This window comes from Carcharhinus amblyrhynchos, chromosome 11 (genome assembly GCF_965287045.1).
Source record: "Carcharhinus amblyrhynchos chromosome 11, sCarAmb.v2.hapA, whole genome shotgun sequence".
NCBI lineage: Eukaryota > Metazoa > Chordata > Chondrichthyes > Carcharhiniformes > Carcharhinidae > Carcharhinus > Carcharhinus amblyrhynchos.
In genome coordinates this window covers 42,843,616-42,868,146 of record NC_137334.1, presented here as the reverse complement: position 1 = coordinate 42,868,146, position 24,531 = coordinate 42,843,616, and the positions used below count along the sequence as shown (strand labels likewise).

Below are 24,531 nucleotides of genomic sequence, written 5' to 3'. Positions count from 1 at the left end.
GTTTGCACCTTCAGCAGCATTGGTTCTAAGTACTGGGATTCCTTCCCTAAACCTCTCCTGCTTAAAACATACCACATTGATCAAGCTTTTAGTCATTCACCTTAATGTGCTTCGGGATGATGCTGCTTTCAAGCTCATCAGGGCACTTTCCAACCTTAAGTGCAAGTTGTTGTTCTAACTTCTGACGAGAATTCTTCTACAAATGCTTGAACGCAGCATATCCCGGGGATGGAGTGGAAAGTCCTTTCTGCCGTCCCTCAGTGGCAGAAACCGCGCGTGCGCGGCAGTGCCTGGCCAGTACAGGAAGTGACGCGGAGCGTCGCCGGAAGTGAGTGGGCGCCGGCCTGACATTGTCTCGGGGAGACTCTGCAGCTTCTCCCCCCAGAGCCCGAGAGCAGCGGCTGTCAGCCATGTCAATAGCAACAGACGTGTTTGTCTGCCAGATGGCAGGTAATGACTCCAATGCTGCTTCATGTTGTGCCAAGTCAGTGGATAACCGGGTTAGTTTGGGCTCTGGTGGAGGAAGTAACAGGTGAAGTGTTGGCTGGGAGGCAGCCGGTGACCCAGGGTTACGCAGGGGGATTCTCAGTGCGGCCTCCCGAGGAAATGTCTGAGTTTATCACAACTTAATTTGGGGCACTCATTGCATTTATTTTTCGACACACTAGCTTTGCGTTGCATACCCTATGCTACCCTACCATGAGCATGTGCTGCTCAACGAAAACAGAACTTTGCCCATGTGTGCACAGAACTTTGGTCATCAGCGTCCAACTGCCTGTGACATTTCTGTTGTTTAAGGATTGCCGAACACGAGGTTGCTTTTCGAATTAAGAATTTGAAGATGATTGAACAAGCTACCTAGATTAGTTGTGATTTTGCATTTTAATGTTGAAATATAAATACTGCATTGTTTCAACTTCGACTGCAGCCAATTTGGAGATAAAACAAATGTGAGACTACTTCCCCAAAGTGATCACTCAATCAATACAAAATAGAAAACAAACCAAAGAGAAAACGCTGGAAAATCTCAGCAGGTCTGGCAGCATCTGTAAAGAGAGAGAAGAACTGACGTTTCGAGTCCAAATGAGTCAGATGACAGAAAGCTCAAAGCTTTGACAAAGCATCATCTGGATTCGAAACGTCAGCTCTTTCTCCACTTTACAGATGCTGTCAGACCTGCTGAGGTTTTCCAGCATTTTCTCTTTTGGTTTCAGATTACAGCATCTGCAGTAATTTTGCTTTTATTCAGGCAATACAAAATAGTTAGGTTGTAGTTAGATGACTTAACTTGCATTGTTGTAACATCATGCATTCTTGCAGAACAATTTTAACGTGAGCGTAGAGGCTCCCCTTTCAACTCAAGTCACATGTTTCGCATACTTTAATCAAGCATTGCTAGACTAAAATTCATTATTGTTTCAATACAAAAATTGCTGTAAATGATCAGAAATACATTACCAGCTCCTCAAATTTCTGAATTTTCTGTGCAGCAGATGCTTTTCGGGTTGCTGCTTTCTTTAGGTGCACAAATAGCTAATCAACATGCAACAGCATTGGAACAAATTGAAATATTAATGTACCAATGAAGATGTAGAATTATGGAACAAAAATCTGCAGTGGATTGATGCCTTTCACCAGAATTAACAGAAAGCGCTTTAAAATCACATTTTAATACTTGAAATTGTAGTTGTAATCTAAGTTATTTTTGAAGAAAAGGCACTGAAAGTTCAATTGTTGATCTAGATTTGAAATTGCGTCTGCTGACTTTTTGCCATGGTTATTGTGTTGAGGATGAGCTGTCAAATTTATTTGCTATTTTTCACACAAATTAATTGTGGCAACAGCTAAACAGTAAAAAAACTGATCCCTGCAATAAAGTAGGTTGTCTCACTGAATCTTTTCCTGTAACTGACCAACAGTAACCACTGTGGCTAAATATTACTTGAATTGGGTTACCAGAGGAGGTTTTCTGATAAATGTGATGACAGAAGGAGAATGGGTCCTTCTAAGGAAGTCTAAGAGAACCAGGCAGGTAGTGTTGAAGTCCCATGTCTATCTTGCTTGCTATTCGGTTTTCCATTTTTCGATACTGGTGAGAATGATGGTTCCTCAGGGGACTGCAGCCATAGCAAAGTCCATGGCATCACAGGTGGGTCAGCTGCACAGGAGGTGATGATGAAGGGTAGAAGGGCAATAGTGAAAGGGGATTTGATGGGCTGTATCAGACAGGCAGTTTCTGCACCATAAACATGACCTGAGGAGGATGATGTGCTGTGTCCCTGATGCCAGAGTCAAGGATATCATGGAGCATTTGCAGGACATCCTTTTGGGGAAGCGTGAGTAGCCAGGGGCTGTAGGTACATTGATACTAATGACGTAGGTAGGAAGAGGGATTAAGTCCTGCAAGCAGATTTTAGAGAGATAGGAAGGAAATTCAAAAGCTGGACCTCAGGAGCAGTGAACTCAGGATTACTCCCAATGCCACATGCTAGTTAGTATAGGATTAGGAGGATTGTTCGATAGAGCACGTGGCTGGAGAATTTATGTAGAACAGATAGCATCAGATTTCTGAGTCACTGAAATTGTTTTGAGGCAAATTGGACCTCCACAAGATGGACGGGTTATACCTTAACAGGTCCAGGAATAATACCCTTATAGGGAGATTTGCTGGTGCTATTTGGGAAGGTTTAAATCAGCGTACACACAAAATTAGGTGAAGCAGTAAGCCACTCAGCCTCTTGAGCCTGCTCTGCCTCTCAATAAGATTATGACTGATCTGCTTGTAACTTCAATTGCACATTCATGTCTAACAATAACTTTTCATCCCCTTATTAATAAAGAATCTATCTAGCTCTGCTTTAAAAATATTTAATGACTCATCTTCAACTCTGACAGAATTTCTCCTCATCTTCATCTTTTATGAACAATCCCTTATTTTTAAATGATGATCGCTAGTCCCAGATTCTCCACCAAGAAGAAACATTCTCTCCACATTTACACTGTCAATACTCCTTAGGATCTAAAAGTTTCAATCAAGTCACCTCTTAATCTTCTAAACTCTAATAGATATAAGTGTAACCTTTCCAACCTTTCCTCATAAGACAGCCCACCCATTCCTGGAATTAGTCAAGTAAAACCTCTGAAATGCTTCTAATACATTTACATAAATAAGGAGAACTGTATCATGCACAATATTGCAAGATGTCATCTCACCAATATCCTGTACAACTGAAGCATAACATCAGTACTTTCTCCTCATAATGGACAATAACATTCTATTAACCTTTGAATACTTGGTGTGCCTGTATACCAGTCTTTCTGATTTATTCACTAGGACACTCAGATCTCTTTTCACCTCAGAGCTCTGCAATCTCTCACCATTTAGATAATATGCCTCTTCTTCTATTCTTCATGCCAAAATGGACAATTTCACATTTGCCCACATTATACTCTATTTGCTAGATTTTTGCCTCACTTAACCTATCTATGTCCATTTGTAGTCTCCTTACATCGTCTTCAAAATTTACTTTCCTACATTTTTTGAGGATGTAACTAGTAGAGTTGACAGAGGAGAACCAGTGAATGTGGTTTATTTAGACTTTCAGAAGGCTTTCGACAAGTCTCACATAACAGACTACAATGCAAAGTTAAAATACATGGGATAGTAGGTAATGTCTTAAGATGGATATAAAGCTGGTTGGCAGATAGGAAGCAAAAAGTTGGCATAAATGAGTCTTTTTATGATTTGCAGTCAGTGACTTGTAAAGTCCCATAGGGATCTGTGCTCAAATTCTAACTGTTCACATTATATATTAATGATTTTGAAGAGGGAACTGAATGTATTATCTCCAAATTTGCAAATGCTGCAAGATTGGGTGGGAGGGTGAGCTGTGAGGTGGATGCAGAGATGCTTCAGCGTGATTTGGACAGACTGAGTCTGTGGGCATCTGCAAGGCATATGCAATACAATCTGGATAAATGTGAGGTTTTCCACTTTGGTAGCAATAGCAGGAAGACATTATTACTTGAATGGGTGTAAATTGAGAGAGGTGGATACTCAACGAGTTGTCGTGCATCATTCGCTGAATGTAAGTGCACAAGTACAGCAGAGAGTGAAGAAGGCAAATGGTATCTTGGCCTTCATAGCAAGAGGATTTGAGTATAGGGATGTTTCGCTGCGATTGGTTAGGGCATTGGTGAGGCCACATCTGGAGTATTGTGTGTAGTTTTGGTATTCTTACCTGAGGAAGGATGCTCTTGTTATAGAGGGAGTGCAGCAAATGTTTACCAGACTGATTCCTGGGATGGCAGGTCTGTCTTGTGAGGAGAACTAAGCCCGTTAGGATTATATTCATTGGAATTTAGAAGAGTGAGAGAGGATCTCATAGAAACTTATAACATTCTAACAGGGTTAGACAGGGTAGATTCATAGAGAAATGTTCCCAATAATGGGGAAGCCCAGAACTAGGGATCATAATTTAAGGATAAGAGATAAACCTTTTAGAACAAGGATGAGGAGAAATTTCTTCACCCAGAGGGTGGTGAGTGTGTGGAATTCACTACCACCGAATGTAGTTGTGGCCAAAATGTTATCTGATTTCGAGAATAAATTAGATACAGCTCTAGGAGCCAAAGGGATCAAGGGATACAGGAGGAAGGGGGGATCAGGATATTGAATTTGATGATCAGCCATGACCAAGATGAATGGTGGAGCAGGCTCGAAGGGCTGAATGGCCTACCCCTGCTTCTAGTTTCTATGTTTCTGTATCTTTGTGTCATCGGCAAATTTAACAACCGTACCATCAGTCCTGTTATCCAAGTCATTATTTTTTATCCAGTCATGGGACATGGGCATCGGTGGCTGACCAGCATTTATTACCCATTCTTAGTTGCCCTTGAGAAGGTGGTCGTGAGCTGCCACCTTGAAATGCTGCAGTCCATGTGCTGTGGGTTGACCCACAATGCATTAGGGAGGGAATTCCAGGATTTTTACCCAGTGACTGCGAAGGAATGGCAATATATTTCCAAGTCAGGATGGAGGGGAACTTGCAGGTGGTGGTATTCCCAGGTATTGGTTGCCCTTGTTCTTCTAGATGGAAGTGGTCATAGGTTTGGAAGGTGCCATTTAAGGATCTTTGGTGGATTTCTGCAGTGCATCTTGTAGGTTGTACACACTACTGCTACTGGAAGGAGTGGATATGGTGCTGATCAAGCAGGCTGCTTTGTCATGGAGGGTGTCAAGCTTCTTGAGTGTTGTTGGAACTGCGCACATCCAGGCAAGTGGGGAGTATTCCCTCACACTCCTGACTTGTGCCTTATAATGGTGGACAGGCTTTGGGGAGTCAGGAGGTGAGTTACTTGCTGCAGTTTTCCTAGCCTCTGACCTGCTGTTGTAGCCACTGTGTTTATGTGGCAAGTTCAGTTGAGTTTTTGGTCAATAGTAATCCCAAGGATGTTGACAGTGGGGAATTCAATGATGGTAACATCATTGAATGTCAAAGGGCAATAGTTAGATTGTCTTTTATTGGTGATAAATATTACAAAAAGTTGAAAAGAACTCGATAAATTGGTTAAACTTGATTTCCCTTTCACAAAGCCAGAGCTGACAAAGAGTCATCTAGACTTGAAACATTGGCTCTATTCTCTCTCCATAGATGCTGTCAGACCTGCTGACCAGCATTTTCTGCTTTTGTTTCAGATTCCAACATCTGCAGTATTTTGCTTTTACCACGTTGACTGTGCCATTAGATTGGGAGATAGCATGTGTAACTCCTTTACTCAAAAAGGGAGAAAGACAAACAGCAGGGAACTACAGACCATATCAGCCTTTCATACAGAAAATGTTAGAAGCCACTTTTAAAGGTGTTATAGCAGAGCACTTGGAAAAAAATCAAGGCAATTAGGCAGAAAAGGTCATTATCACTAAAGAGGTAGTGTTGAGAAAACTAATGGGGCTAAAGGTAAACAAGTGTCCTGGCCCCGTTGGAATGCAAAGTGTGCAGAGTATATTGAAAGTCTGTAGAGGGATATAGATAGTTTAAGTGAGCAGGCAAGGGTCTGGCAGATGGAGTACAATGTTGGTAAATGTGAGGTCATCCATTTTGGTCGGAATAACAGCAAAATGGACTATTATTTAAACAGTAAAAAATTGCAGCATGCTGCTGTGCAGAGGGACCTGGGTGTCCTTGTGCATTAATCACAAAAAGTTGGTTGTTGGTGCAGCGGGTAATTAAGAAGGCAAATAGATTTTTATCCTTCGTTGCTAGAGGGTTGGAGTTTAAAAACAGGGAGGTTGCAGCTGTATAAGGTGCTGGTGAGGCCACACCTGGAGTACTGTGTACAGTTTTGGTCTATTCACTTGAGAAATGATATACTGGCACTGGAGGGGGTGTCAACAACATTCATTAGGTTGATTCTGGAGGTGAGAGGGTTGGCTTATGAGGAGATACTGAGTAGACCGGGAGTATGCTCATTGGAATTTAGAAGAATAAGGGGGGGAATCTTGTAGAAACATATAAAATTATGAAGGGAATAGGTAAGATAGAAGCAGGGAGGTTGTTTCCACTGGCAGGTGAAACTAGAACTATAGGGCATGGTCTCAAAATAAGTGAGAGCAGATTTAGAACTGAGTTGAGGAGGAACTTCTTCACCCAAAGAGTTGTGTATCTGTGGAATTCCCTGCCCAGTGAAGCAGTTGAGGCTACCTTGTTGAATGTTTTTAAGGTAAAAATAGATAGATTTTTGAACAGTAAAGGAATTAAGTGTTATGATGAGTGGATGGGTAAGTGGAGTTGAGTCCACGAAAAGATCAACCATGATCTTATTGAATACGGAGCAGGCTCAAGGGGTCAGATGGCCTACTCCTGCTCCTAATTCTAATGTTCTTATGCAAATACTGTGGAGGATACATTTCTGAAGTTTGTTGATTTTTTTGGTGCAGCCTGTTGAGGAGCCAACCAGAGAATAGGCTGCTTTAGATGTAGTATTATATAATCGATGTACCCGCAGAATTGATAAAGGGGAGTCAATGTAGTAAACTTGGATTTTCCAAAGGCTTTTTTATATTATCCCCAATAGGAGGTTGGTTAGCAAAATTAAAGCACATCATATGGGTAATTTTGCACTGACATGCAATAACTAGTGAGATACTACAAGAGTGAATATTTGAGGCCCCAGCTGTTCACAATACATATTAATGCTTTTGGTAGGTAAGATTTCCAAATTAGTGGATGACAAAAAGAAGGAATGTATGTTGAGAGAAAGATGCAAAGCAACTTCAAAGAAAATTGGATAGCCTTAGTGAGTGGGCAAGAACATGGCAGATGGTATATACATGAATAAACCTGAGGTTATCCACTTTGGTAGGAGGAAATGATGTGCAGATCACCTCATAAATAATGAGAGATTTGAAGTGTAGATGTACAAAGGGACCTGCGTGCCCCGGTCAATTAGTCACTAAAAGTTGACATGCAGTTGCATCAATTAGCAAGGCTAATAGTAAATTAAGAACAAAGAACAACCCAGCACGGGAAACAGGCCCTTCGGCGCAACGAGCCCGCACCGCCATTTTAAAGCATTTTCCTACACCTACCTTGCCCCATGTGTATGCGAATGGTACCCTACTGTTAACCTTTATCGAAGAGTGTTTGAGTGCAGGTGTAGCAAAGTCTTGCTTCAATTGTATAGAACTATGGTTAGACTGCAGTTGGAGCATTTTGTGCAGTTTTGGTCCCTTTACCTTAGGAAGAATTATTGCCATAGAAGGAGTGTAATAAATTCACCAGACTTGTTCCTGGGCGGCAGGACTGAACAGTGAAGAGAGATTGGGGAAATTGGGCCTGTATTCTCTCGAATTTTGATGAGTGAGAGGTGATCTCACAGAAATCTATAAAATACATAAAGGGATTGACTGGGTAGATGCTAATACGATGTTAGGGCATCAGAACCAAAGGACACCATTTCATAATAAGGGGAAGCCACTTAGAACCAATGTTCTCCTTTGTTCCTGTAAGTGGGATAATTTTCCATCTCATTTAGTTATGGTAACAATGCCAAGTCAAACAATGTATCTATCTTCAGTCAGATGATCCATTACCTTGTGCACTATATTAATATGCCAAGTAACATTTCAAGGACAGGGTTAAACATAAGAACATAAGAAATAGGAGCAGGAGTAGGCCATCTAGCCCTTCGAGCCTGCCCCGCCATTCAATAAGATCATGGCTGATCTATCGCTGCTCAGTTCCACTTTCCCGCCCTCTCCCCATAACCCTTAATCCCCTCTCTTATCAAAAACCCATCAACCCGCGTCTTAAAAATATTTAGCGAGGTAGCCTCCACCACTTCAACGGGCAGAGAATTCCAGAGATTCACCACCCTTTGAGTGAAGAAGTTCCTCCTCAACTCCGTTCTAAACCACCCCCCTTTTATCTTGAGGCTGTGCCCCCTAGTCCTACTGTCTTTTTTGAGTGGGAAGAGTCTCTCCACCTCTATCCTATCCATCCCATTCATCATCTCATACGTCTCAATGAGATCTCCCCTCATTCTTCTAAACTCTAACGAGTACAAGCCCAGTTTATTCAGCCTCTCCTCATAGCTCAACCCCCTCAACTCCGGTATCAGCCTAGTAAACCTCCTCTGCACTCCCTCCAAGGCCAAAATATCTTTGTGCAGGTGCGGCGCCCAAAACTGCACACAGTACTCCAGCTGCGGCCTCACCAATGCCCTATACAGCTGCAGCAAGACCTCCCTATATTCAATCCCCCTCGCTATGAAGGCCAGCATCCCATTTGCCTTCCTGACCACCTGCTGCACCTGCAGGCTGGGTTTTTGCGACTCATGCACAAGGACCCCAAGGTCCCTCTGCACCGTCGCCTGCTGCAGTTTTTCGCCCCGTAAGTAATAATCCTTCCTACCATTATTCCTACCAAAGTGGACCACCTCACACTTGCCAACATTAAATTCCATTTGCCATTTCCTGGCCCATTCGCCCAGCCTATCTAGATCCTTCTGCAGACTCTCCACACCCTCCGCACAATTTGCCGTTCCCCCAATCTTGGTGTCATCAGCAAATTTCGACACCCTACGCTCGGTTTCCTCCTCCAGATCATCTATATAAATGGTAAAAAGCTGAGGCCCCAGCACCGACCCCTGGGGCACTCCACTAGTCACCATCCGCCAATCCGAATAGCACCCGTTGACCCCCACTCTCTGCCTCCTATCTGACAACCAATCCTCTATCCACGCTAACACCCTACCCCCAACTCCATGTCCCTTGACCTTCTGCAATAACCTCTTGTGAGGTACTTTGTCAAACGCCTTCTGAAAATCTAGAAAGACCACATCCACCGGCTCTCCTCTATCCACCGCCCTAGACACATCCTCATAGAACTCCAGTAAATTTGTCAGACACGACTTCCCTTTAATGAAACCGTGCTGCGTCTGCTCTATCAAGCAATTAAAATATCAGAATATTTACTCAGGGGGATCTCACAAAAACATATATCGTTCCTTCCATTTGAGTTTATTTGCAGGCACCAAGCATATTGCCCACTAACAGTCAGAGAGAGACAGTAAGGAAGATCACAGAAATATAGTCAAATTTGTACTTTAAGGAATGACATCCTTGATTGAACTTTTACAGAAAACCTCACAGATAAAATCGTTTTACTAACTCTGCTACCTGCCACAGAGAAAGCAAGACAGGAGTTATTGCTAGGCTTTTTGCTGAATTCACTTGGTCAGGAAGACGATATTACACAATTTATTCATGAGGTAGATACAGACACGTCAAAACCAGTGTACCACACAATGTGAGACAATAGATAAACTGGAAGGAATAGACTATGCTGGATATGGGCATAATGTAATTATCCCAGAGACTTTGGATGTTGCTAGTGGTTTTGACCCCTAACAAGAACATATAACCTTTAAGGATGTTATGTGTGAAATTAGATGTTGGAGGCTGATGTATGCCACCCTGAGAAAAACAAGAACCTGCAACCTTTGGTGGGATAGAATGAGGAAAATTAGTTGATGGAGGCTGATGTATGCCTGATGTCTAGCATAGTAAAAATGGTAAGGAGCACCAGAATATGATGATGTGCAGTGGTTAGCAGTGCTGCCTCACAGTGCCAGGGACCCAGGTTCAGTTCTGGCTTCGGGTCACTGTCTGTGTGGAATTTGCATGTTCTCCCTCTGACTGCGTGGGTTCCCCCGGATGCTCCAGTTTCCAACCACAATACAAAGATGTGGGCTTTAGGTTGATTAGCTATGCTAAACTGACCCTAGTGTCAAGGGATTAACTGGATAAATATGTGGGGTTATGGGAATAGAACCTGGGTGGGATTGTAGTCAGTGCAGACCTAATGGGCTGAATGGCCTCCTTCTACACTGTAAGGATTCTGTGATGACAACTGTACATCGGACTAGTGCTTATCGTGAGCTGCCGTTTTAGCACTGGAGTTTAGTTGCATTCTGTACATGTTACATGAGAATCATAAAGGATTACAGCATGGAAACTGGCCCTTTGGTCCAACTTGTCCATGCCGCCCAGCTTTTACCACTAAGGTGGTCCGAATTGTCTGCATTTGACTCCTACCCCACTATACTTATTTTACACATCTGTCTAAACGCTTTTTAAAAGATAAAATTATACCCACCACTACTATTGCCTCTGGCAGCTTGTTCCAGACACTCTCCACCCTCTGTATGAACCAATTGCCCCTCAGGGCCCTTTTGTATCTCTCCCCCTCTTCTTAAATCTAGGCCCTCTAGTTTTAGATTCCCCTACCTTTTGGGAAAAATGTTGACTATCTGCCTTATCTACGCCCCTCATTATTTTATAGACCTCCAAAAGACCACCCCAAAGCTTCCTACGTTCCAGGAGAAAGAATCCCAGTCTATCCAGCCTCTCCTTATAACTCCAAGTCCTGGTAGCATCCTATTAAATCTTTTCTGCACTTTTTCTAGTTTAATTATATCCTTTCTAAAATAGGTGACCAGAACTGTATTCCATGTGTGGCGTAACCAATGTCTTGTACAACTTTGACAAGGCATCCAAACTCCTGTATTCAATGTTCTAACCAATGAAACCAAGCATGCCAAATGCCTTCTTCACCATCCTGTCCACTTGTGACTCCACTTTCAAGGAGCTGTGAACTTGTACTCGTCGATCTCTTTGTTCCATACTTCTCCCCAACGTCCTACCATTAACTGAGTAAGTCCTGCCCTGATTCGATCTCCCAAAATGCATCACCTCACATTTATCTAAATTAAACTCCCACCTGCCATTCATCAGCCACTGGCCCAATTGATCAAGATCCATTTGCAATCTTAGATAATCTTCGCTGTCCACTATGCCAAAAATCTTGGTGTCATCTTCAAACTTATTAACCATACCTCCTAAATTCTCATCCAAATCATTCATATAAATGACAAGTAATAGTGGACCTTGCACTGATCCCTGAGGGACACCGCTGGTCAAAGGCCTCAAGTTTGAAAAACAACCCTTTACACTCACCTTTTGTCTTCCGTTGTCAAGCCAATTTTGTGTCCAATTGGCTACCTCACCCTGGATACTGTGAGATATAACCTTATTTCACAACCTACCATGTGGTACTTTGTCAAAGGCCTTGCTAAAGTCCATGTAGACAACGTCAATTGCACTGCCCTCATCTACCTTCTTGATTACCCCTTCAAAAAGCTCAATCAAATTTGTGAGACATGATTTTTCACTCAAACCATGCTGTTTGTCTCTAATCAGTTCCTGCCTCTCTAAATGCCTGTGGATCCTGTCTCTCAGAATACCTTCCATCAACTACCCGCTACAGACATTAGGCTCATCAGTCTATAGTTCCCAGGCTTTTCCCTGCATCCCTTCTTAAACAAAGGCACAACATTTGCTACCCTCCAATCTTCAGGCATTTCGCTGTGGCTGTCGATGATTCAGATATCTCTGTAGGGGACCTGCAATTTCCTCCCTAGCCTCCCACAATGTCCTGGGATACATTTCATCAGGTCTTGGGGATTTATCTACCTTGATACGCTTTAAGACTCCCAGCACCTCCTCCTTTGTAATAGGTACCCTCCTCAAGACATCACTATTTACTTTCCCAAGTTCCCTAATACCCATGCCTTTCTCAACAGTAAATTCAGTAAATGAATATGAGAAATATTCATTTAGAATCTCAGCCATCTGTTATGGATCCGCACATAGAGGACTTTGTTGATCCTTGAGAGGCCCTACTCCCGAGTTACTCTTTTGCTCTTTACGTATTTGCCTTATTTGCCAAAGCAATTTCATATTCCCTTTTTGCCCTCCTGATTTTTCTCTTAACTCTACTCCGACAACCTGTATACTCTTCGAGGGATCCACTTGATCCCAGCTGCCTATGCATGTCATATGCCTCCTTCTTCTTTTTGACCATAGAGTCATAGAGGGTTACAGCATGGAAACAGGATTTTTGGCCCAACTTGTCCATGCTGCCCGTTTTTTTTTAAAAAAACCCCAAGCTAGTCCCAATTGCCCACATTTGGCCCATATCGCTCTATACCCATCGTACTCATGTATCTATCTAAATGCTTTTTAAAAGACAAAATTGTATCCGCCTCTACTACTACCTCTGGCAGCTTGTTCCAGACACTCACCACTCTGAAAAAATTGCGTCTCTGGACACTTTTGTATCTCTCCCCTCTCACATTAAATCTATGCCCTCTAGTTTTAGACTCCTCTATCTTTGAAAAAAGGATATTGACTGTCTGGCTGATCTGTGCCCCTCATTATTTTTTGGACCTCTGTAAAATCACCTCTCAGCCTTCTATGCTCCAAAGAAAAAATTCCCAGTCTATCCAGCCTCTTCTTACAACTCAATTCATCAAGTCCCGGTAGCACCCTAATAAATCTTTTCTGCACTCTTTCTCGTTCAATAATATCCTTTCTATAATAGGGTGACCAGAACTGCACACAGTATTCCAAGTGTGGCCTTCCCAATGTCGTGTACAATTTTGACAAGATGTTCCAACTCCTATATTCAATGTTCTGACTAATGAAACCAAGCATGTCAAATGCCTTCTTCACCACTCTATCCATTTGTGACTCCACTTTCAAGGAGCTATGAACATGTACCCCTAGACCTCTTTTTTTTCTGTAACTCTCCCCAACACCCTACCATTAACTGAGTAAGTCCTGCCCTGGCTCAACCTACCAAAATGTGTCATCTCATGTTTGTCTAATTTAAACTCCATCTGCCATTCATCAGCCCACTGGCACAATTGATCAAAATCCCATTGCAATTGGAGATAACTTTCTTCACAATCCACTATGCCATCAATCTTGGTGTCATCTGCAAACTTACTAACCAGGCCTCCTATATTCTCATCCAAATCATTCATATAAATGACAAGTAACAGTGGACACAGCACTGATCTGTGAGGCACACCACTGGTCACAGGCCTCCAGTTTGAAAAACAACTCTCTACGACTTCTCTGGCTTCTGTTAAGAAGCCAATTTTGTATCCATATAGATACCTCACCTTGGATCCTGTGAGATTTAACCTTATGCAACAACCTACCATGCAGTACTTTGTCAAAGACCTTGCTAAAGTCCATGTAGGCAACATCAACTGCGCTGCCCTCATCTACCTTCTTGATTACCTCTTCAAAAAACTCAATCGAATTTGTGAGATATGATTTTCCACTCACAAAGTCATGCTGACTGTTCCTAATCAGTCCTTGCATCTCTGAATGCTTGTAGATCCTGTCTCTCAAAATACCTTCCAACAATTTACCCACCACAGATGTGAGGCTCACTGGCCTGTAGTTCCCACTCTCCACTCACCTGACGAAGGAACAGTGTTCTGAAAGCTAGTGGCATTTAGTACCAAATAAACATGTTGGACTATAACCTGGTGTTGTGAGACTTCTTACTGTAGTTCCCAGGCCAGTGAGCATCACTGCTTGAGACCCTGGTCTCATATTGAGACCAGGGCCTCAAAATACCAATATGCAGGATTCCCCACATTTACCAGCCTTGTCCTTCACTCTAGAAGGAATGTGCTTACCCTGAACCCTGGTTAACACGCTTTTGAAAGCCTGCCACTTACCAAGTGTCTCTTTGCTTGCCAACCGACTCCCTCAATCAACTTTTGAAAGTTCCTGTCTAATACCATCAAAATTGTTCTTGCCCCAATTTAAAATTTTAACTTTTGGGCCGTACATATCGTTTTCCATAGCTATCTTAAAACTAGTGGAATACTGGTCACTGGTCCCAAAGTGATCCTCACTAACACTTTTGCCACCTGCCTTTTTTCCTAAAAGGAGATCAAATTTTTGCCCTCTCTCTAGTCGGGCCTTCCATATACTGAGTGAGAAATTCCTCCTCAATACACTCAACAAATTTCTCTCTGTCCAAGCCCCTAATACTATGGCCGTTCCAGTCAATGTTGGGAAAGTTAAAGTCCCCTACCATTACCACTCTATTTTACTTGGAGCTATCTGTAATCTCCTTACATATTTGCTCCTCAATTTTATGCTGACTATTTGGGAGCCTGAAGTACAATCCTATCAAAGTGATCTCTGCCTCCTTATTTCTCAGTTCTACCCATATAGACTCAGTGGGTGAACCCTTGGCTGTATCCCCTCTTCGTTGTGCCGTGATGTTCTCCCTAATCAAAAACACAACTCCCTCTCATCTCTTACCTCCTGTTCTATATTTCCTGGAACATTGAGCTGCCAGTCCTGTCCCTCCGTTAGCCATGTTTCAGTAATAGCTATAATATGCCAATGTCATGTACCCATCCATGCCCTGAGTTCATCTGCCTTGCCCATCAGGCCTCTTGCATTGAAATAAATGTGGTTTAATCTAGACTTCTCTTGCTGTCTGCCCTGTTTTCTCAGACCATCTGTCCAGTCATGTTTTGTTCACTCTTTCTGTGTTTTATTGCTCTTAGTCTTATTGGACCCATTCACTGAGTTTTCCACAGTCTCTGTATTCTGTACTGTGGCTGTTTTTGATTTTTGTCTTTGGTTTCTCTGCCTTCTACTTTTCCCCTTACTGCCTTTTGTTTCTGTGCCCACTTCCCTCTGACTTCTTGCATCAGTTCCCATTCCCCTGCCACATTAGCATTAGCAAAGACTCCCCCAAGACATTGGTTCCAGTCCTGTCCAGGTGCAGACTGTCCAATTTGTCCTGGTCCCACCTCCCCCAGAGCCAGTTCCAATGTCCCAGGAATTTGCATCTCTCCCTCTTGCACCATCTCTCAAGCCAAGTGTTTATCTTAGCTGCCCTGGTATTTCTACTCTGACTAGCATGTGGCACTGGTAGCAATCCTGAGATTACTGTCTTTGAGGTCCTACTTTTTAGTTTAACTCCTAACTCCCTAAATTCAGCTTGTTGAACTTTCTTCATTTTTTGCCTATATCGTTGGTGCCTATATGCACCATGACAGCTGGTTCTTCACCCTTCCCCTCCAGAATGTCCTGCAGCCGCTCTGAGACATCCTTGACCCTTGTACCAGAGAGGCAATATACCACCCTGGTGTCTCATTTGTGTCCGTTCCCCTTACAATTGAGTCCCCTATCACTTTACCTCTGCCACTTTTTTTTCTGTCCTCCTGTGCAGCAGAGCCAGCCACAATGCCATGAATCTGACTGCTGCCTCCTTCCCCAGGTGAGCCATCTCCCCCAACAGTATCCAAAACAGTGCATCTGTTGGGAAGGGAGATGACCGCAGGGGATCCCTGCACTGCTTTCCTACACTTCCTCTGTCTGGTGGTCACCAATTCGCTATTTCCCTCACAATTTTTGTTTGCAGAGTGATCAACTCATTGGACATGCTATCCATGATCATGGATCATGGATGCTCCAAAGTCAATTCATCCACAGCTCCAGAGCCATCAAGCAGTCTAGCAGGAGCTGCAGTTGGACACATTGTGAAGGAGCCAGGGACACCAGAAGAATCACTGAGTTCCCACACCGCACAAGAGGCCCATGACATGGGTCTGGGATCTCCTGCCATGACTTAACCCTTAAGTTAACTTACGACAACTACTACAATGCCAAGGCAAAGAAAGAGAAAAAAGAAAGGAAAAACTACTTGCCAGACATCAGCCAGTCACTTACCTGCTGGCTGTGATGGTACAGTTGATTTCTTTCTACCTCTAACTTGTGCTCGAGTCTCCCTCACAGGACTGCCTCTTCGTTCCTCCCAAAGATGAGCATCTCTTTCCCCTTAGCACTGAACTCCCACTCTGCTCCAAAGTAACGGTACCTTCACTTTGGCTGAATCTCGCTCAGGCTGCAGTCTCTCTCTCCCACTGGCTTGCGCAAGCTGTCAGAGCTGTATGAGAACAATTATACCTACCTATTCACAGAAAAATTCATCCACCACACTCTGACAATTTTAAGGTTGTTTTTACTTGGAGATGGAAGAAATGGTTTAAGCATGACCTGACGAATTAATGCAGTTAAACCATGCAACATCATTAAGGCTTGAAAAAAATTACTATGATTGAGGTTTTTTTAATGTGGGCAATTATCTGGTTAGTGGGAGGCTGAAGCCCAACTATGTCATAATTCATTGTTTCCCTCTCTTTAAGATCCTGTTTACAACCTAACTGTTTCACCAAACTTTTGGCCATCTAATCTAATATCATCTTACTATTTTGCTGTCAGTTTTTTTTGTAATGTTCCTGTGAAGCACCTTTCAGTGTTTTTAACTACATTGAAATTATTGCCATTGCCAAGAAATAATAAAGGGCATAATTCAGATTGTCTCAATTATTATCACAGTTGTAGCTATGGTATTTAGTGATTCAATCTCAAACAAGAACCAGATCAAGTAATCTAGTCTGTTAAGGCACAATTACTTTGAAAGAGCGCTAAAAGCAATGTGTGCAAAGCCCATTTTAGCTTACCCTGATCATTATTGTACTGTAAAAGTCTGACAACACCAGGTTTTAGTCCAACCGATTTATTTGATAGTAAACGCACAAGCTTTCGGGTTAGTCCCTTCGTCGGGTGAATGGAGAGTTCTGGCCTCAGACAGAGCATGTAAAGCACAGACAGTTTACAGATTACTGATTAGAATGCGAATCTTTACACTTAATCTGCTGTTCAAGTCTTGAAGTGGCCGACAATCTCACATTGTCGGCCACTTCAAGACTTGAACAGCAGGTTAAGTGTAAAGATTCGCATTCTAATCAGTAATCTGTAAACTGTCTGTGCTTTACATGCTCTGTCTGAGGCCAGAACTCTCCATTCACCTGACGAAAGGACTAACCCAAAAACTTGTGCGTTTACTATCAAATAAATCGGTTGGACTAAAACCTGGTGTTGTCAGACTTTTTACTGTGTTTGCCCCAGTCCAACGCCGGCACATCCACATCATTATTGTACTGTCACAGCTTACATTGATGAATCAGAGGCAATAGAGCTTTACAAAGTCACATAAATGATCTTGGTGAAGAGCACTCCATCATTTATTCAGCTGTAATTAATATCATGAGAAATTGACAAAGATTGTTTTATGTTGTTTGAATGTTGCAAATACTACAATTCTACTTGTATCAAACTGTACTTAACATGTTCTGACCATGATCCCTTTAGTGTGGTTGTGGTTGACTCTCAAAATGACATGCATCTGTTATGATGAAATGTTGCCCTACAAAGATGCATTGGAAAGCAAAATAACATAAGTAACCGCAAAATGGGAAGAATAGCATGCTGCTGCTTTCAGCAATAATTGCGTTTTCAATCCTCACAAGTAGTGTTTTGATAATATGCACACATATTGTCTTCAGTAGGGATAGTAATGTGTGAAAAATCATGTAATTTTGTCTATTTCAGTTCATGGCAGTCCTATTTTGATCTAGTGTCAACAAAAGCAGATTTTTTAACTGGCTACTGTTTAGATTCCAAGTTTATTTCGATACTTGAGTTGCACACTGCATCCAAACAGGTTTTCGACCTGGGCTGACTTAATCTAACTTTGAATACACAAAGCCATGCTTTGATTAGGTAAGTACATACAACTAATCCTTTTGAATCTGACAGTTTTAACAAGTCATGGCAACCAATAAAAGGGTACTTAAGTGGCTGGATCTGTGCATTGCATTCACCTGACTTTCCTTTCTATTCAAAAGGATAATTGCCAGTCTTGTCAGATTGTTCAGTTCATTAATGTCATTTATGGAAGGAAACCTGTCATTCTTACTCAGTTTGGCCTAAATGTGACCGACTTTTAACTGCCCTGTAAAATGATTGAACAAGCCACTCAGTTGCATCACTAAGCAAAAGCATCATAAGGATAACACTTCACAGACCACCTTGCATCAATCTGAGCAAATAGATAGTCATATCCACCCTGCAAAATACTCCTCTCTAGTGTCTGAGGACTTGGGCCAAAATTGGGAGATCTGCCCTGCAGACAAACAACAGCCTGGCATCATCATATTCAAAGAATCATACTTTAAAAAAAATTCCATCCAAAGACCAAATTCAAATTGAATCCAATTCATGGCCTGTATGAGAGGGACAAACAGATCCAATCTGACAAGATGAGACATTGCACCCCATCTTGGGCTTGATTTGATGCTTCATATTAGCCAAAAGGCTAATCATACCTTTCAGCCAATGTCCCAGACAACACTGACCTCATTCCTGAGTGAGTCCTGTACCTCCAGAGGCGAGATTACTGTGATGTACAGTCTGAAGACAGTAATCCTGGAAATACTCAACATTGATTGGATCTCATGTCTCATGATACAGACCAAACATGGACAAGGAAGTCTGCTGCTGAGTACCACCCAGTGGTCTCCCTCAGCAGGAAAACAGTACTCCTTCATGTTGAATACCGCTTGGTAGAAGCACTTGGGTTAGTAAAGTTATGGGACATACTCTGGGTGAGTTCTTTCAGTGGTCCTGAAATTGTGGCGCCACTCACTGCTCCCATAGCCAGGATCATCTGTCCCTTGAGGGTTAATATGCCAACTGACATTTTGTAAGTTAAGCAAATAACTGCCCTAGTCATCAATGGTCAATGTTAGTTCTGTAAAATAAGATCAATTAATAAAGCACTTCAGTTGTGGCCAGTTCTTCCAGCATCTTCTCCCTTGAATGTCCACACAAGCGCGTGTATCATTGATCATAATTACTTCTTATGGTCTCACCGTCTTGAGTGTGAATCCTGGTTTGTCACGTGTGATTTTAACCATTATCGTTTCCCTATTTCAGGTACCAGAACTTGTTTCAACATGACATTCCCTTCTGTGTCATGTATGATCTGCTAATCTCTAACCTCCTGTTTTATCCATGCAGCTGTTTGTACAGTTTTCTCGCAAACTGCCTCACTCTCTCTGTCTTAACAGTACTGTCTCACCTCCACCTTTTAATACATCTCCTCATAGCTTTCCTGGTCATTAGCCCATCCTGTCATCCTGCTAGATGTTGCCCTCAGTCCCATTCAGATATTGGGTAATAAATTTGTCGAATCACAGCCTGTATCCTGAACGACCTTGACTAGTGCTTTCTTTAATGTTTGATTCATTCTTTCAACCATACCAGAACATTGTGAATGGTAAGGAATTTTGTTTCATCCCAAAACATTTACATCATACTTCGTTGAGTATTTGCCCAGTGAAATGTGTACCCTGATCTGAATCTGTCTGCAAGTGTCTGCCCTATCAGAGAATCACATCCTCCAACATTGTTCGAGCTGAAGCGTTGGCTGAGTAATACTCTCGCATGGGAAGGTCTTCTACCCATTTTTCCATTTACCTGAATCCATCTTGTGATCAATTCTTATTAAAGGTATTTTTGTTCTTCTTGACCTTCAAATTGCTTCAACCTGAAGTGTTCTTTTTAAACTCTCTCTGTCATGATTGTAAGATTCTTTTAAGGTTAGTTTCTCGATTATCTTGATTTTTGTAAATTTTTTTTTCTTGTAACTTAGGCCATATTTAGCCATTTCGTGTCCAGTGGCTCTAGGTCTTAGCTTATCCTCCTCTTGTACAGTTCCAATGTATCAGGTGATGACCAGGTTACGAAATTCAGCTCTTAAAGATTTATGTCTCTTTTCCCTAACTTTATTTCTTACTTAGTCATACCATTTTACATCTACATTAAAATCAGATTGGTTACATCACAGAAAGAGGTCAGTAGGCCCATTGTGTCTGTGCTCTAGAACAGCAACTCAATTCATCCCATTCCCCTGCCCTTTGCTCATCTCTGTAACTTTTTTCTCGTTTTGTGGTTATCCAGTTCCCATTTGAAAGCTCAAATTTTAGCTGCCTCCATATTCTCATTTACAAATCCTAACCAGATCCTTAAAAAAATGTTTTTCCTTTTTATTGTAGTGTTTAAAGTAGTGTTTTCTGCTTTGTTTACTTTTCCTCATTGGGTACCGTTTGTAGATACACTGTCTAGAGCCCTCGTGGTTTTAAGTACTTTATCTAATCTCCTCTCAACATTCTCTTGTTGAAGGAGAACAATGAAGTCTCTCATCCCTGGAGTCATTCTCGTAAATCTTTTCTGTACCCTCTCCAAAACGTTAACTTCCTTCCTGAATGCACTGCCCAGAATTAGGTGTAATATTCTAGTTTCACTGCAGCGATAGCAAGAAATAGTTGAATGCGTTGAATGTGGCAAGGTTTATGGGTCCTGATAACATTCCAGATGTAGTGCTGAATATTTGTGCTGTACAACAGTGTCTCTGACTAAGCTGTTCCAGTGCAGCTTTAACACTGGCATCTTTTCAAGTAAGTGGAAAATTGTCCAGATGTGTCCTGTCCACAAAAACAAGACAAATCTAATCCGGTCACATACTATACTATACTATCAATCCACTCTCAATCATCAGCCAAGTGATGGAAGGTGCCATTGATAGTGCCACCAAATGACATTTACTCAGCAGCAACTTGCTCACTGTTGCTTAGTTTACTTTCCATCAGTACCACTCTACTTCAGATCTCATTGCAACCTCAGTCCTATCATGGACAAAAAGCTGAGGTGAGAGTGACTGCCTTTGACATCAAGGAACCACTTGACTGCATGTGTTATGAAAGAGTCATAGAGATATGTAGCACAAAAACAGGCACTTCAGCCCAACTTCTCCATGCAAACTAGGTTTCCTAAACTGATCCAGTCCCATTTGCCTGTGTTGGCTCATATCCCTCTAAACCTTTTTCATCCATGTACTTGTCCAAATGTCTTTTAAATGTTGCAATTGTACCCATCCCTTCTATCTCCTCGTGCCCTACTTTATTCCCCAGAACTAGATCCGCACTGTTTCCTTTCTTGTTGGATGAGATACATATTGATCAAGAGCATTGTCTTGCATTTCAGGAATTGCTCCCACCTTTTCCCTTTACACTGTTACAATCCCAGTCTAAAACAGGATAATTAGAGTCCACCCCCTACCAGAATTGATGTTGATGTGAATCAGGGAGAACTCTCCACTAGTTGCTGTCATACTGAGTACAAAGAAGGATGATTGTAATCTTTGTAAGCCACTCATCTCAGGCCCAGGACATTGCTGCAGGAATTATTCAGGGCAGAGTCCACAGCTGAAGTACCTTCAGCTGTTTCATGCCTTCCCTCTATCATAAGAAAAGAAGTGGGGATGTTTGGTGATGATTTCACAGTCATTGAATCCCTCCAGTGCGGAAGGAGACCATTTGGCCCATCGAATCTGCACTGACAAAAATCCCACCCAAGGCCCATTCCCATAACCCTAAGTATTTACCCTGCTAATCCCCCTGACGTGAAGAATCAATTTATCATGGCCAATCCACCTAACCCACAAATATTTGGACTGTGGCAGGAAACCGGAACACCTGGGGGGAACCCATGCAGATACAGGGAGAACATGCAGACACAACAGTCACCCAAACCAGGAATTGAACCTGGGTCCCTCGCTGCCTATAATATTCTCAATCCTCAGAAAGTGAAGTGGTTTGTGTCCACATGCAGCAAGATTTGGACATCATTCAGGTTTAGACTGTTAAATGGCAAGTAGCATTCTCAAGTATCTGGAAATGACCGTCTTCAATAAGAGTCCAGCTGAATTCCATACTAGTTCAATGACATTGACACATCCAAATCCCCCCACAGCAACATCCTGAGGTTCACCATCGACCAGAAATGTAGTGGACCAGCTGTGACTGCAAGAGTAGGTCAGAGCTTGGGTGTTCTGTGATAAATGATTCACCTCTTGACTTCTTAAAGCCTTTTCATCACCACAAGTTCAAGAATGTAATGGAATATTATTATTTGCCTATACGAGTGTAGCTACAAAACAACAAACTCTACCAACCATGACCAAGAAGCCAACTTTGTTGACACTCTATCTACCATCTTAATCATTCAGTCCCTTCAACAAAAATGTACAATTGTTGCACTGCCCTTTTCCAGTTAGCTGTTTGGTTGTCGATCACCATTCATAGATATGGCAGGACTGGAGAGCTCTGATCTAATCCATTGATTGTGGGATTGCTTATCTCTCTATATCGCATGCTGCTCCTACTGTTTGACATGCAACTGGTCGTGAGTTTTATCTTCACTAGGTTGACAACTCGTGTATACCTGCTGCTGCTGCTCCTGGCATGCTCTCCTGCACTCTCCATTGAACCAGGGTTGACCCCCTGGCTTGAAGGTAATGGTAGACTGAGGTATATGCTGGGCCATGAGGTTACAGATTGTGATTGCATACAGTTCTGCTGCCGATGGCCCATAAAGCCCAGTTGTGAGTTGCTGGATCCATTTTAAATCTGTCTCATATAGCTCTGAGATAGCAAAAATAGGATCCCATCCCCACAAGGATTGTGCAGCAGGCACTCCTACCAATTTATATAGATGATCTGGAGGAGGGAACCGAGTGTAGGGTGTCGAAATTTGCTGATGACACCAAGATTGGGGGAACGGCAAATTGTGCGGAGGGTGTGGAAAGTCTGCAGAAGGATCTAGATAGGCTGGGCGAATGGGCCAGGAAATGGCAAATGAAATTTAATGTTGGCAAGTGTGAGGTGGTCCACTTTGGTAGGAATAGTGGTAGGAAGGATTATTACTTACGTGGCGAAAAACTGCAGCAGGCGACGGTGCAGAGGGACCTAGGGGTCTTTGTGCATGAGTCGCAAAAACCCAGCTTGCAGGTGCAGCAGGTGGTCAGGAAGGCGAATGGGATGCTGGCCTTCATAGCGAGGGGGATTGAATATAAAAGTAGGGAGGTCTTGCTGCAGCTGTATAGGGCATTGGTGAGGCCGCAGCTGGAGTACTGTGTGCATTTTTGGGCGCCGCACCTGCGCAAAGATATTTTGGCTTTGGAGGGAGTGCAGAGGAGGTTTACTAGGCTGATACCGGAGTTGAGGGGGTTGAGCTATGAGGAGAGGCTGAATAAACTAGGCTTGTACTCGTTAGAGTTTAGAAGAATGAGGGGAGATCTCATTGAGACGTATGAGATGATGAATGGGATGGATAGGATAGAGGTGGAGAGACTCTTCCCGCTCAAAAAAGATAGTAGGACTAGGGGGCACAGCCTCAAGATAAAGGGGGAGCGGTTTAGAACGGAGTTGAGGAGGAACTTCTTCACTCAAAGGGTGGTGAATCTCTGGAATTCTCTGCCCGTTGAAGTGGTGGAGGCTGCCTCGCTAAATATTTTTAAGACGCGGGTTGATGGGTTTTTGATAAGAGAGGGGATTAAGGGTTATGGGGAGAGGGCGGGAAAGTGGAACTGAGCAGCGATAGATCAGCCATGATCTTATTGAATGGCGGGGCAGGCTCGAAGGGCTAGATGGCCTACTCCTGCTCCTATTTCTTATGTTCTTATGTTCTTAGTGCCACAGACAGTTGCATCTGTGACAATTCGGTTCATGAGGATGAGGTCAAGTAGGCTTTTCTCTCTCAGTTGTCTCACAACCAACTGCCAGGCCTGGACTCTGCTATGTCCTTTAAGGCTATGTCAACTTGGTCAGTAGAGGTACGACTGAGCTCCTTTTGATGATGGATGTTGAAGTCCTCCACCCAGAGTGCATCCATGCCCTTGCTACTTTCAGTGTTTCTCCAGTTGGCTTTCAACATCAGGGAGTACTGATTAATCAGCTGAGGAGGAGAGTAGGTGGTGGTATGATAGGTGATTCCCTTGTCTATTTTTGACCTGTTGCTGTGAGACTTCATGGGGACAGGAGTCAATATTGAGGATTTCCAGAGCAACCTCCTTTGTACTGTATATCACAATGCTGCCAATTTTTGGACCATAAGGTCCACAAAACACACATGTTTCTGAAAAACGATCTTTCTGGTAAATACAATAGTTGTATTGAAGCAAACATAAAAAGAATTTAAAATTTCTTCAATAGTAATTGCTACACAGTTCAATTATTGGAAGAAATAAAAATAAAATACTGCAGTTGCGGGAAATCTGAAACAAAAAGGGCTGGAAAAACTAGGGTCTGGCAGCATCTGTGGAGAAAGAAACTGACCAAGTTAACATTGCATATGACTGTTTGCTTTGGAGTTGAAACTTTGGGCCCAATTTTACC

General features: G+C 42.6%; 1 protein-coding gene across 1 annotated transcript in view; it reads left to right on the top strand.

Moving 5' to 3' along the window:
- The first annotated feature begins 308 nt into the window (after nucleotides 1-308).
- Nucleotides 309-24,531, top strand: part of mtx2 (metaxin 2) — a 113,136-nt gene continuing 88,913 nt past the window's right edge. The window contains exon 1 of the mRNA XM_080198919.1: nucleotides 309-450. Coding sequence (XP_080055045.1) covers nucleotides 411-450 — 40 coding nt within the window. The 5' untranslated portion in view covers nucleotides 309-410. The remainder of the gene's footprint in view (nucleotides 451-24,531) is intronic.